This window comes from Apostichopus japonicus, chromosome 15, assembly GCF_037975245.1.
Source record: "Apostichopus japonicus isolate 1M-3 chromosome 15, ASM3797524v1, whole genome shotgun sequence".
NCBI classification, from domain to species: Eukaryota; Metazoa; Echinodermata; class Holothuroidea; order Aspidochirotida; family Stichopodidae; genus Apostichopus; species Apostichopus japonicus.
Window position 1 is genome coordinate 29,153,699 of NC_092575.1, and position 13,768 is coordinate 29,167,466.

Here is a 13,768-nt window from a genome sequence, read left to right on the forward strand (position 1 = left end):
ACGCCCTTGATGTGATTAACAACGATGGATGTCAAAAAGAAATAATTAAAGCTTATGAGAAACTACAGACTTTGACTTTTAATTATTGACGTAATCCTTGACCAAATAGGTGGCTTTGAAGTACGCCCATATCGGGTCTTGTAAGGGTTATGTCCCGAGTCCCTGGGGTTGTTGTCAGGACTGGTTGATTGGGATCCTGGATTCCCATTGAGGGTCTCATGAGAACATCCTTGTCCGTACGGGTAACCTGGTCAGCGTGTCTTATTTCAGGTGACTGTTCCTGTGGGGTTTGGTTTGTCCCACAAGAAGATGGGTGCACGTCAGTAACCAAAGTTGGAATTTCAGGAACTTGTTCAATTGGTAGGTTCTCGCATTCAGACACATTTGGTTTGTGAGAGACATCTGGTATTAGGGGATCCGCATGAAAATATCTGCGATTATTACATGGTACCCTCACAAGATAAGTGTTTGGCTCCTTGATCTGAACAAAGATACCCGGGATCCATCTTTCCTTCCTTCCCCGCATGTTTTTCAGCCGGACTGGTTGATACAAGTCAAAAACCCGCATTCTTGGGGCAACTCTGTCACGTTGCATTTTGTTTTAACCTGTTGCCTTTCGACATTAAATTTAAGGCTGGGCTTAACCATTAAGAGAGAGTCTTGTTCTGGGGCCCCGCCCTAGAAAAATTTTCGGCAGGGGTTTGCCCGTTGTGGAATAGGGAATATTACGGTAAGGAAACAGTACATTAGCAACCTTATATTGTAGAGACATATTTTCGTCACATTTACTAAACATTCGTTTAAAGGTCTGGACATGTTTTTCAGCTAGCCCATTACTAGCTGGATTGTAGGGAGGACACAAGGTGTGGTCAATTTGACTTTCATGCAAAAATGTCTTAAATCCTGAAGAGCTAAACTGTGGCCCATTGTCTGATACCACCTGTTTTGGAAGACCAAACCTTGGCAGTAATGACCTCATAACTGTAATAGTTGCAGCAGCAATGGTACTCCACATAGGAATGATCTCTAGGCACTTGGAGTGACTACCCATAATAAGCAAAATTGCTGAACACTGATTTCGTCGAAATCAAGGTGTTCCTTGTTTGTTGCCAAGGCTCAGTTGTCCAGGGCCAGAGCAACAATGGAACTTTATTCTGAGTGCTGATGCACTCAAAACACATACGTACTGACGTATCTTCTATATCTTTGTCTAGGCCTGGCCACCAAACATAGCCAGCGAGCAAGAGCCTTCGTGCGTGACATTCCAGGATGGCACTCATGAAGCTCCATAAGCATGCGTTGCTGAAGTTTGCTCAGAATTATAAGTCTGAGACCCCAGACCAAACAGTTAACCATCTTCCAAACTCAGCTCATGTCTGCGCCTAAAATAAGACTGAATTGATTCATTATCACCATAGCTTGGCCAGCCAGCCAAAGTATAATCATACACTTTTGTTAGAATTTCATCCTTGTTAGTGCACTTTGCTATTGCAGTCACAGTGAAAGGCAATGCGTCTACCAACGAAGTATTATGAACTGACTCCGTGTTGGCATCCACCACGCTTGGTAAAGGCGATCGACTTAGCAAGTCCGCATTTGCAGTTTTAGCTGAAGAGCGACTCATAATCATATCTTGCTAGCAGCAAAGCCCAACGCTGCATTCTAGCAGCTGCAAGGGATGGTATCCATGATTTTGGGCCAATATGCGTGTTAGAGGCTGATGATCAGTTACCATAGTGAATTTTGCTCCATATAAATACAGATGAAACTTCTTCACACCATATACTATAGCTAAAGCTTCCTTATCTATCTGCGCATCTTTTTTCCCCTCAGATGTTGTTAAGGTTCGTGAGGCAAATATGCCACTGGTTTCTCCGAACAACCCGCTAGCCTGTGGCTTATTAATACCGCACCTAATCTATACGGACTTGCATCTAAGCTTAGTACCAGAGGTTTAGTTTGATCATAATGAATGAGAACCTGGTGTCCTGAGAGAACTGTTTTGCATACTTGAGAGCATCATCACATTTTTCACTCCAAACCCATTCTGATGAATGATGCAAGAGAGCACTGACAAGGGATTCAATTTGGTTGCCAAATGAGGTACAAACTTCCCATAAGAATTGATCATGCCAAGAAATGATTTCAACTCTGACATGTTAGTTGGTCTCGGTGCCTTTAGGATAGCCACGACCTTATTATAAAAAGGATAGATTCCTTCAGTGCTTAGTCTACGACCTAAATACCGAACCAGGGATTTGTAAAACTGGCACTTGGTAATATTGAGGTGAACATTGTGCTGACTAAATCTCTCAAAAACTAACTGCGAGACTCTCAAATGCTCATTTGCTGTATTGGTAGCAATTAGGATGTCATCGATATAACAAAATACATTGTCAATGCCTGATAGGTTCTTATCCATGGTAGCTGAAAAATAGACGGTGCAGTTTTTACACCGAAACACATTAACGATTTGGCATTAAAAGACCGTGATTGGTATTCATGGTCAACAACTCCGCAGAATCTGAGTCAAGTTTCAACTGATTAAATGCCCCAGTTAAATCTAGAATTGAATATACCCTTGGCTGTATGCCCTTTTGAACAAGCTTTGCAAATAAATTCTGTGCATATAGCGGTTTGTACCCGTTTTCCTCAATGTCCTCGTTTACCTTCTTATAGTCCCCACATTTTGTCCACCCTAATTTGGCCTTGGGATTTCTGGACATATTACATTACTATATTTCACTGGATTCATGATTCCTCTGTCTTTTAATCTCTTATATACTCCTTATTTACCCTTCCCAGGAACGAATATCTAGGTACGTCCAGGATCGACGGGCCTTTTGGTACACTGGTTTAGTCCCCATTTTGAGCTTAAGGGTAGCAGTAAATCCATGTATCCCACTAGAATCTGTTTCAAACAATTCTTCTTAATTGTTGCTCATCCCATCCTCGTCGCCTGTGTTCTCTCCTGGAGAACCTTTCTTTAGGCTTCGGATGATCCAGGATCAAGGAGGATTCGGAGAGAGCTTTATATCATATGCTGCTGGTTTATTCGTTTCTTGTGATGACATAAAGTCCACCCCATTGGGTGGGGCATAAAATGAGTGATACCATTTTATGTTAGAGTTAAAGGAATTGAAGACACGCGCACAAAGAAACGTCTAATGCCAGTAATCTGACCTTGTTTCGAATGAGGTGTAACAGAAGTGTTAGACACCACCATCGATCCCAGGAAATACACACACAGCTTGCTACCGTCGGTAATTAGACACTAGTGAACAGTCAATTCATTCACCTACAGTCAATACCCACAACCAGGGGCAGCGATTTGTTTCATATATTGCGGGGGGGGGGGGGGCATGTGCCACCATTTGCTTGGGTGCAGGCACGTAGCAACTTACATCCCCAATTTGTTCGCGCGCTATGTAATATTTTTTAAATAAATACGTATATATACATACATATATAATTATATATACATATTTATATATAATTATATATATATATATATGTATGTATATATATATATATATATATGTATATATATGTATGTATATATATATATATAAATATATATGTGTATATATATATATTTATATATATATATGTGTGTATATATATATGTATATATATATATATATATATATGTGTATATATATATATATATATATATATATATATATATATATGTATATTTATATATATATACAGGCGCGTATCCAGGATTTTCTAACCCTGGGGCACGAATTACTCTCAAAGCGGAGCGCCACCATTGGTTGGCGTGCAGCGTAGAAGAATATTTCTGGTTTTGATAGCCCGCCAGATCACCGGAAATGACACTTCTCTGGCTTGAAAATGACCAACCAGATGTACACTTTTGCAGTGAGAACCAAGATTTCCCAATAGTTTTTCTTTCATCCATAACCTTTTTCAAAATTGTCACCAGTCACACAACATGTTCGACCTCATCGTATCTCTTGTGGATCATTGCTTTTGTAGGTATTTCTTCGTAACGGCCCACAATACTCGTCAGCCACACTTTTCAAGATTTTAAGCCCATTATTTGTTCAGAATTTAAATAATAAATTCACTTTTCAAATTCACAAAACGTACCCATAATGTTGCACAAAATTTCATTTATGGACAACCAATACAGAAAAACCTTCTTCAACCCCTAACAGACCGGTCAAAACTGCACGAGTAGAGGGAAGTATGATGAAGAATGTTGGTCAGAGAGTTTTCGAAAATTCAGACATAGTTAATTTATTGGTGTACAAATATTAAAACCTCTCGATTATAACGGCTACTACAAAACTTCGATATCATAAAAAAAAAATGCTCGAGGGGGGGGGGGGCGGTCCCCACCACCTCGGGCCCGATCCCCATTGGTTACGCGCCTGCGGTTAGAAATCTTGTAGGAAACAGGCCAAATGGAAACCCAGTGAACCCATATATATCGATGTGGATCATATATATGATAGTAAACGTACTTACACTCATACACAAGAGATATACAGACATTATGATAATAATTATGAGTGACGACATGCTGTACGGTCACAGGTCACAGAAACGACCACGAAGAGTCATTTACCTCTTGCAGCATGTGTTGGATGAAGTTTTAGCCACCGCCAAATATGATTTGGATAAATAATCTCACGCATTATTTTCTATTTATAGCCACACACAAAACTATGCCACCAAATATTTGGGGGACATTAGATACTAGATAGATAGATGGTTTATTCAGCCACATGCATAAAAATACAATGGAAATTGTTCAAAACACAAGAGCTCTAAAACAGACATGAAATTGAAACGCAAAGCGATGAAACACATATAAAAGTGATATTGCATGAGTAATAAATACCGGTAGGCTATCGACAATGGTATAAACACATTGCGATAAAAGTGACGATGTAAAACAGTACGAATGATAAGAAATATGTACGGCAAGAACCATAAAATGTATACTTGTACGATAAACAGAGCGCTAAGTCAAAAAACAGAATTCAGAACAAATAAGACATAAGATACAGGGAGTGATAAATAAGTTAGCGACTATGATGCGCGTTGAAAATCTTCACTGCAGATGGATAAAAACTGTTGGTAAAACGCTTCGAACCTCTAAAAGCTAGTAATCTATTTCCTGAGGGAAGGAAATTGAAATGCACAAATGCTGGGTGGGAATGATCTTTCATAATACAGTCTACACGCCTCAGTGCTCGCTCCTGATATAGTGAATGGAGGGATAAAATCAGACTTACAATTTCGCTTACTATAAGGTGCGTTTTTATCTTGTCCGTACTTAACTAGATCTAGAGACCCACAAAATCTGAACTGTGATATCCGGTTGAAGCAAATGTCTGTGCTGTCATTACTATCATTCGTTTTAGTCAACGCAATTTTTTTAGTGTGTACAACATATTGTCATTCGTTATGTGTAACACAAATTGTCATTCGTTTTAGTAACACCCATGGGGGGTGTTTTGCTGGAGACTGGCATGGGGGAGGTAACCCGCTGCGGGTAGTACCTCCTTCCCTCTGCCACTATGGCGGGTCATCAGTATCAAATCATGGGAGATTGACTTATACCAATTTAAATCTATGATAAGTTAAATAGATCGGTATACGTCAATTTAAATCGATGATAAGTCGAATTAAACTGGTATATGTCGATTTAAATCGGTGGAAGTCGATCCCCCATGATTTGGACTGATGGCCCGCCATACTTCCACAGCTCTCACCATCCCTCACTCCAAGCTAAGCCTCTATAGAGCGCCTCTTCGTGTTGCTACTGTACTTCCGACTTATCACAAAATGGCAGCGCCCTTAGCGCTAGTGATTGCTGCTTTCGGTGAGTCGCTTTTCGTACATTTTTTTCTTTGAATACGAACGTTCTGTTTGAGATTGGTCGATGTTTTTTACAGTCCTTCTTTTAAATAGTTCTATCATGTTTCTTGAAAAGTTTCCTTTTGTCTTTCCTTTCAGTTGTATATTTCTCTTCCTGGACTGACCAAGGCATCGCTGAAAAGGTACAGTTTAGAAGCAATCATTTAGCCTAACTTATCACCAACTATTTGGTTACTGCTAGTGCTACTATTACCTACTAAACTACTACTGTTCCTGTTAGTACTGTTAGTGTTAGGCTTAGTGTAGGCTGGTTACAATAGCTTTCCGGTACTTGCACTGCGTAAACTTAGAGTAGTTAGGAGTATTGAGATGGCTATTTTAAATCGAAGTCTTCGTGCATTGATTAGGAATATACTGTACATTTCATTGCAATCTTGGGAGGAAGAAAATGCTGATAAAATGTCCTTACATTTGACAACAATCCAGGAGAGTTATTTTCAGACGAACAAGTAGGTTATTACTTTATTAACCTAAAATAATTTACTCTCTGCAAAATGGTATTGGAAAGCACCTTTTCATAATAACGACTGTAGATGCAAACTCAAAAAGAGCAGCACACTGTCTTAACATAATGGGTGTGAAGACTTTCGCACAGAGAAACGTCTCATGCCGATAAGCTGACCTAGTTTCGAATGAAGTGTAAAAGAAGTGTGAGACACCACCATTGATCCCAGAAAATACACACACAGCTTGCTACCATCGGTAATTAGACACTAGTGTATAGTCAATAGATACAGCTATGGTCAATACCCACAACACTGTCTGCATTTTGTAGCGACAAGAAGAAAACCTTATTTGCAAGCAATGGAAAGTTAACTTTTTCAGAGCGCGACATGCGCTTTGGGGTGAGTCTTCAATGCCTTTAAACGTCACAAGTATTTTACAGAATTTCCCCGCCTTTTAGAAGGTATCTTTTTCAGGTAGAGTTGCAATCACTGATATTGGTACTTCACAATCACATCTTCTGACTAAAGTTGAAACTACAAATACAACCCAAGGTCAACAAAATAAAGTGGAATACAGAAAAATGCAACAGTATGCAACTATGTCATCACACCTATTGCTTCAAGTTCACTGAAGTGATGGTACAAACTGACATTTTGAATGATCAAAATTTCAATATTGTTCTAGCTATTGAAGACTCCACTGATCTTTGCAGACAACCTTCACAGCTGATTTCCACGGGACAGACAACCTCGGCAACCGACGTCCACGGACGACCACGCAGATCTCTCAGAACTAATTTGCTGAACTTCAATTCTACTCTTTCTAAGTGGACTGATCCACAATTGACCTGTATCAAAATGGTGCTATTATTAGCACAAGAAAAAACTGCTAGTTTCTAAGGCCAGGATTTGGTCATGTGCTAATCCATATTTTTTTAATTTTACTCTGTACTGTAAATCCCTTACAGCCAAACTGGAGATATTTCCCAGATTTAAATGCATCCGATGGGAGATGTACTCCAGTTTCTCATATTCCATGTCTTTGCTTCACTTGTGATTGACCTTTTGGAATGTTAGTGCTGGTAGAAGGTGGCACCCACAGTAAATGCCTTGTTGGGCATAACAGAATCCTCAGTACTTAAAAATGCATAGCTGGAGGGGGAAAAAAAGTTCTTTTTCATTGGCTAATACTTAAGTATTTTAGTACAGAAACAATACTGTAGTTCCCGTTTAATAAAAAGAGAAAGTAATCTAGAGAAATTTGATATCAAAGTTAGCAGATTCTCACTGACCAGAAAGTTGATGCATTAAAGCTCATGAATGTACAGGTCACCATGTGACGTAAATCTGCAGAGTGTACCACGAACGCGAAACAATAACAATGGATTTTCCATGTACTTCTGGTTAGACAGTGAACCTTCTATTAACTTCACTCTTTCAATAAACCTTAAGCTACAAGAGAAATGAATGGTTGTTAGAATTGTTCACACATTTGGTAGCAATTCTTCAATTAAAAGTAAATTATGTTTAAGAAACTGCCTCAACGTCTGGTTATATTTCGTGAGATTAGTTGCTATTTTAGGCCAGTTTACATACTGTGCTCTACTTGCTGCATTTGAAAGGCCTACCTTGTGAACTATGCAGACATCTCAGGTATTTCTTCATTTGTTGTTGCAATTAATCCTGTTTGCAGTTAGTTTCCAGTCAGTATCCAATTCACAAAATATAAAGCTTTGTGTGTGTCTCAGTCGCGCTGCCATTGTAAGTCTTTCAGAAATTCCCAACTCCATGAGAGCAGATACTGTATACCAGTGAAGGGAACACCACGGTAAAAAAAAAACGCCTGATAGATTCCATATACCATGTACTAGTTTCAAAAGTTAAAAAATGCGAAAACTGTTACCATCTCAGTTCAATATATACTGTACATGCCTACAATGCATATGTGTTAGTGTGCAATGTGTCGTGTCGTTGGTTCTGCTAAAGAGAACTAAGTCATGCAGGGCCTATTGTGTAGTAGTGTACAACCTCTGTTTTGTAACCTGATCCCTTTTCCCTACAGTATGTAAATCACGGCTATCTAGATGAAAACTTGAACAATTAGAATAAGTGGTTAATCTGTTAAGGCATATAAATCAAAGACTACCTTAAGAGGGCCTCTGCATAGACTATACTACCAATACGTGTTTGCCTGCAGACGGTGGGAAACCCCTTACAAAAGTAATCCAAAACCTGGGACGATGGTATTTTGATAATAACAGTATGACAGAGTGTCGTATAAACTGCGTAGTGTTAGTGCTGTTACTGCTGCACAACCTTTTAGAAAGTCTTTATCAGATTTACTACTTCAATTCAAAGCCCAATTTTGTACTGTATGTTTACAATATAAGCCATGTACCTTTCACTTTCTTATTATGTCTCCATCTCACTTTTGTGGAAAATGATCAAACCTTTGACAAATTACAACTATTGTACAGTCTGTACTTTTACTAGAAGGTGTCAGAAAGAAGGGAGAAATATCAGACGATGAAAATGGTACTGTACTACCAGGATCAGACATCATTTCAAAGTAACTTTATCAAGATAATGCAAGGCTGTTACTCAACACTAGGACAACATAAGAGTAACATTGACCTTTAGAAGTTAGTTAAATAAAGATTGTTCTATAGGAGTATGAATTTCTTCAACAAAACAGTTAAATATTTCTCAGTTTAGAGGCTGTCAAGTCCTGTTTACAAACAATTGTATGTTCTTTCTTTGTGTGTGTTTGTTGGAGGGGTGTGTGACATTAATGTAAAGCTTTATGTGACAGAGCTCTTGGATTCGGAATACTGTATGGTGGACATGATCCCTTCATGAGTGTGTTCAGGTGAACATACAGTACTGGGAGTCAGTGTGTTTATCAGGATTAAAGGACATGTACAGTGGTGGCTTTCCTAGACACATTTTGTGATGCACACTTTAGGGTAACACAAATGTGACCCTACCATAAATAATTTCCATTTAGTCTGTAAAATGCTTGAGGCATGTGTGATGTAAATTGTACCCATTGTGATTGTAACAGTTTCTGTTGGTTCCAAGAATGCTGAGAAGAATATTTTTAAAGGTTTAAGCAGTATATAATCTAAATAATGTTTCCAAAATGCCAAATACTTATTCTTTCATCAGCTACCTGAGGAGCCAGTTTTGTATGTTGAAGATGTAGTTTTCCTGATTCGCAGCCAGCAAAGCAGTGTTCATCTCAAGAGGGCAGAGAAAACAAAGGAATCAATTGAATCCCAGTGTAGGCAGCTTAGTCAGGTATGACTATCTAGACAGTAATAGTAACATAATACAGTCACAGTGTACAGTAGGCAGCTTAGCCAGGTAATATTGTAGACAGAGAAATAGTCAGATGATACTGTCACAGTGTACTACAATGTAGGCAGCCTACCAGGTATCACTGTAGATCTAGTTATAGTCAGGTATTACAGTCACAATGTAGACAGCCTACCAGGCATCATTGTAGATCTAGTTATAGTCAGGTATTACAGTCACAATGTAGACAGCCTACCAGGTATCATTGTAGATCTAGTTATAGTCAGGTTTTACAGTCACAATGTAGGCAGCCTACCAGGTATCACTGTAGATCTAGTTATAGTCAGGTATTACAGTCACAATGTAGGCAGCCTTCCAAGTATTATTGTAGATCTAGTTATAGTCAGGTATTACAGTCACAATGTAGGCAGCCTACCAGGTATTATTGTAGATCTAGTTATAGTCAGGTATTACAGTCACAATGTAGGCAGCCTACCAGGTATTATTGTAGATCTACAGTAGTTATAGTCAGGTATTACAGTCACAATGTAGACAGCCTACCAGGTATTATTGTAGATCTAGTTATAGTCAGGTTTTACAGTCACAATGTAGACAGCCTACCAGGTATTATTGTAGATCTAGTTATAGTCAGGTATTACAGTCACAATGTAGACAGCCTACCAGGTATTATTGTAGATCTAGTTATAGTCAGGTATTACAGTCACAATGTAGACAGCCTACCAGGTATTATTGTAGATCTAGTTATAGTCAGGTATTACAGTCACAATGTAGACAGCCTACCAGGTATTATTGTAGATCTAGTTATAGTCAGGTATTACAGTCACAATGTAGGCAGCCTACCAGGTATTATTGTAGATCTAGTTATAGTCAGGTTTTACAGTCACAATGTAGACAGCCTACCAGGTATTATTGTAGATCTAGTTATAGTCAGGTATTACAGTCACAATGTAGGCAGCCTACCAGGTATTATTGTAGATCTAGTTATAGTCAGGTATTACAGTCACAATGTAGGCAGCCTACCAGGTATTATTGTAGATCTAGTTATAGTCAGGTATTACAGTCACAATGTAGACAGCCTACCAGGTATTATTGTAGATCTAGTTATAGTCAGGTATTACAGTCACAATGTAGACAGCCTACCAGGTATTATTGTAGATCTAGTTATAGTCAGGTATTACAGTCACAATGTAGGCAGCCTACCAGGTATTATTGTAGATCTAGTTATAGTCAGGTATTACAGTCACAATGTAGACAGCCTACCAGGTATTATTGTAGATCTAGTTATAGTCAGGTTTTACAGTCACAATGTAGACAGCCTACCAAGTATTATTGTAGATCTAGTTATAGTCAGGTATTACAGTCACAATGTAGACAGCCTACCAGGTATTATTGTAGATCTAGTTATAGTCAGGTATTACAGTCACAATGTAGACAGCCTACCAGGTATTATTGTAGATCTAGTTATAGTCAGGTATTACAGTCACAATGTAGACAGCCTACCAGGTATCACTGTAGATCTAGTTATGAAGGTATTACAGTCACAATGTAGGCAGCCTACCAGGTATCATTGTAGATCTAGTTATAGTCAGGTATTACAGTCACAATGTAGACAGCCTACCAGGTATTATTGTAGATCTAGTTATAGTCAGGTATTACAGTCACAATGTAGGCAGCCTACCAGGTATTATTGTAGATCTAGTTATAGTCAGGTATTACAGTCACAGTGAAGGCAGCCTTCCAAGTATTATTGTAGATTGAAGGTATTATATCCTTTGTTCTACCTTTTCCAGAACAGCTGTGATGTGCTTCTGATTCATTCCAAGTACAAGCAAATAGGATCTTGGATAATTTTGTCAATCTTGCCACGGTGGGTAAAAATCCTCGAGAATGTTTTTGGACAATTTTCACATTAAGTTTATTTCTCTCTGTCAAGGGGGGGGGGGGGGATGGGGTTGGAAGTGGTCTACAGGTATGATAAACACAGTTGACCAGTAGTCTTGGCTGATGTTCTGATGGCAACAAAAGGTCAAATTATGTAAAAGCTCATTATTTTGCAAAAAGCTACTTTCAGCTCTAACTCCATAGGTAAGCATTGAAATGACTTGCAATCTTCACAGGTAAATGGGTACAGTATGTCAAGTACCATCAAAATGCGTGGTTACCAAGGTAATATGACTTTCATGAGAAATCATCTGTTGTGATGCACCAAGTCCATATTCAAGTTTAGCATTTGTAATGATAGTGTTATTTACCAACAATACGTCTTTGCGCATACAATTTGTCACATGGCATAGAATGTTATGTTGCAAGTAATAATCAACAAAACTGGCGCTGACACACCGAGTAATTTTTTCATCATATGTACAATTGTTGTTCTCATTTATAGTATAGCAGAAGACTTTCCGTCAAAGAAGTGGTTGTTTTTCTGTGAGGAAGAGACAAAAGTGAATGTTGCTGGTCTCATTCATGTACTAATGAAATATGATTTCTCAGAGGTTTGTTGATTTGCTTTTTTGGTTTTGATGATAATCATAACCTTTGCATTAGTGTTTGCACGAGATATCCGGGTACCCACCCAACGCGATACTACCCGGTTCCTAATTTATTACCCAAATCCTACGCAAACTTGCAAAGTGTGATTTTTTGTTGTTGTGCAAACCGATGGTAAGGCAAGATTTTCCCATGGACTTAGTGTGGTGTTAGGCTACCATGTGGTCGAAGAAAACAGCAATAATGAAAGTATTCCATGGATATCTTATAACTGCATCACAATTGCAGGGAAGAAACAGATGGTTAGGCCAGATTTCCCCATTGACTTAGTGTGGAATTAGGCTACCATTTAGTTGAAGATAACAGCAATAATGAAAGTATTCCATGGTTATCCTACAGTATAACTGTGTCACAATTTCAGCAAATAAACAGATGGTTAGGCTAGATTACGCCTTTGGCTTAGTGTGGTCTTAGGCTACCATGAAATTGAAAGAATTCGCACACTTATTGTTTCATTTGTTTATTTCATAGAAGGAAAGACTGACAAGGAAATTTACGAGATGTTACTAATGGATTGTAGATGGTATAACTAAAAAATATTTATTGCAAGTGCCTTTACATTAATTGTTTATTCTAAATGCGATCAAATTGCCGGAATCGCGCAATCCCGCAGCTTATGCGAACACTGGGGTTGCATAATAGATAGTGCTTAGTGAAAACTGTTTAAGAGCTAAATAGGACATGGTCTAATCAAATAGAGGTGGAGAACAAACATACAGTAATCAGTGGCGGCAGTGTGATGTTAGTTGTGATGTAAATTATATGAAGTTATTAACAAGTTAATGAAAGAAACAAAAGCAAATTGAAATTATTGAGGAACGTTTTTTACCTTATCTTACACCTATGTATTTGAACATGAAAACATCATCAGTGGAATATAAAATTCATTTGGTATAGCATCCTACATGTAATTTCTTGAAAATCACGATACATGAGGGTAAACAATTTTTTCGGGATACCCGATGGGTCACGGCTCTCGGGTACCCGATTCCCGATTTTTGGACCAGTGTAAACACTATTTTGCATTCATAATGCCGTATGGGTGCATGTGTGTGTGTGGGTGCGATTGTGACGCCTAACTTGTAATCATGATATCTCAAGAAGGGAATGTCAGGCCGATTTCATATTAAATGGGTAGAAGTACCACATTGGGTACAAGAAGCCTATAGTTTTTGATGGGGGTCAAATTTCAGGTATGGTCACCAGAGGTCAAATTGTGGAAACCTCGAAAACACCATATCTCAAGAAGGTAAGATTGGGTTGACCTCATATTTGATGTGTAGAAGTACCACATTAAATACAAGAAGCCTATTGTTTTTGGTGGAGATTATAGGTCATTTGGGGTTACCAGGAGTCAAATTATGTAAACCTTGTAAACACAATATCTCAAGAAGAAAACGTCAGACCAATTTCATATTTGGTGTGTACAAGTAAACATATACAGTTTAAGAAGCATATTGTTTTGGTGAAGGTCAATGTCACTTAGGGTCACCAGGGGTCAAATTGTGAAAACCTTGTAAACACGATATCTCAAGAAA

The 13,768-nt window shown here is 38.5% G+C and overlaps 1 protein-coding gene across 2 annotated transcripts in view; it reads left to right on the forward strand.

Annotated features, from left to right (window-relative positions):
- Positions 1-5,708: 5,708 nt before the first annotated feature.
- The window catches only part of LOC139980847 (beta-1,3-glucosyltransferase-like), a 35,709-nt gene continuing 27,649 nt past the window's right edge, over positions 5,709-13,768 (forward strand). For both annotated transcript variants that reach the window (XM_071992819.1, XM_071992820.1), the window contains exons 1-5: positions 5,709-5,860; positions 5,995-6,038; positions 9,531-9,662; positions 11,471-11,547; positions 12,067-12,175. In XM_071992819.1, coding sequence (XP_071848920.1) covers positions 5,722-5,860; positions 5,995-6,038; positions 9,531-9,662; positions 11,471-11,547; positions 12,067-12,175 — 501 coding nt within the window. In that variant the 5' untranslated portion in view covers positions 5,709-5,721. The remainder of the gene's footprint in view (positions 5,861-5,994; positions 6,039-9,530; positions 9,663-11,470; positions 11,548-12,066; positions 12,176-13,768) is intronic.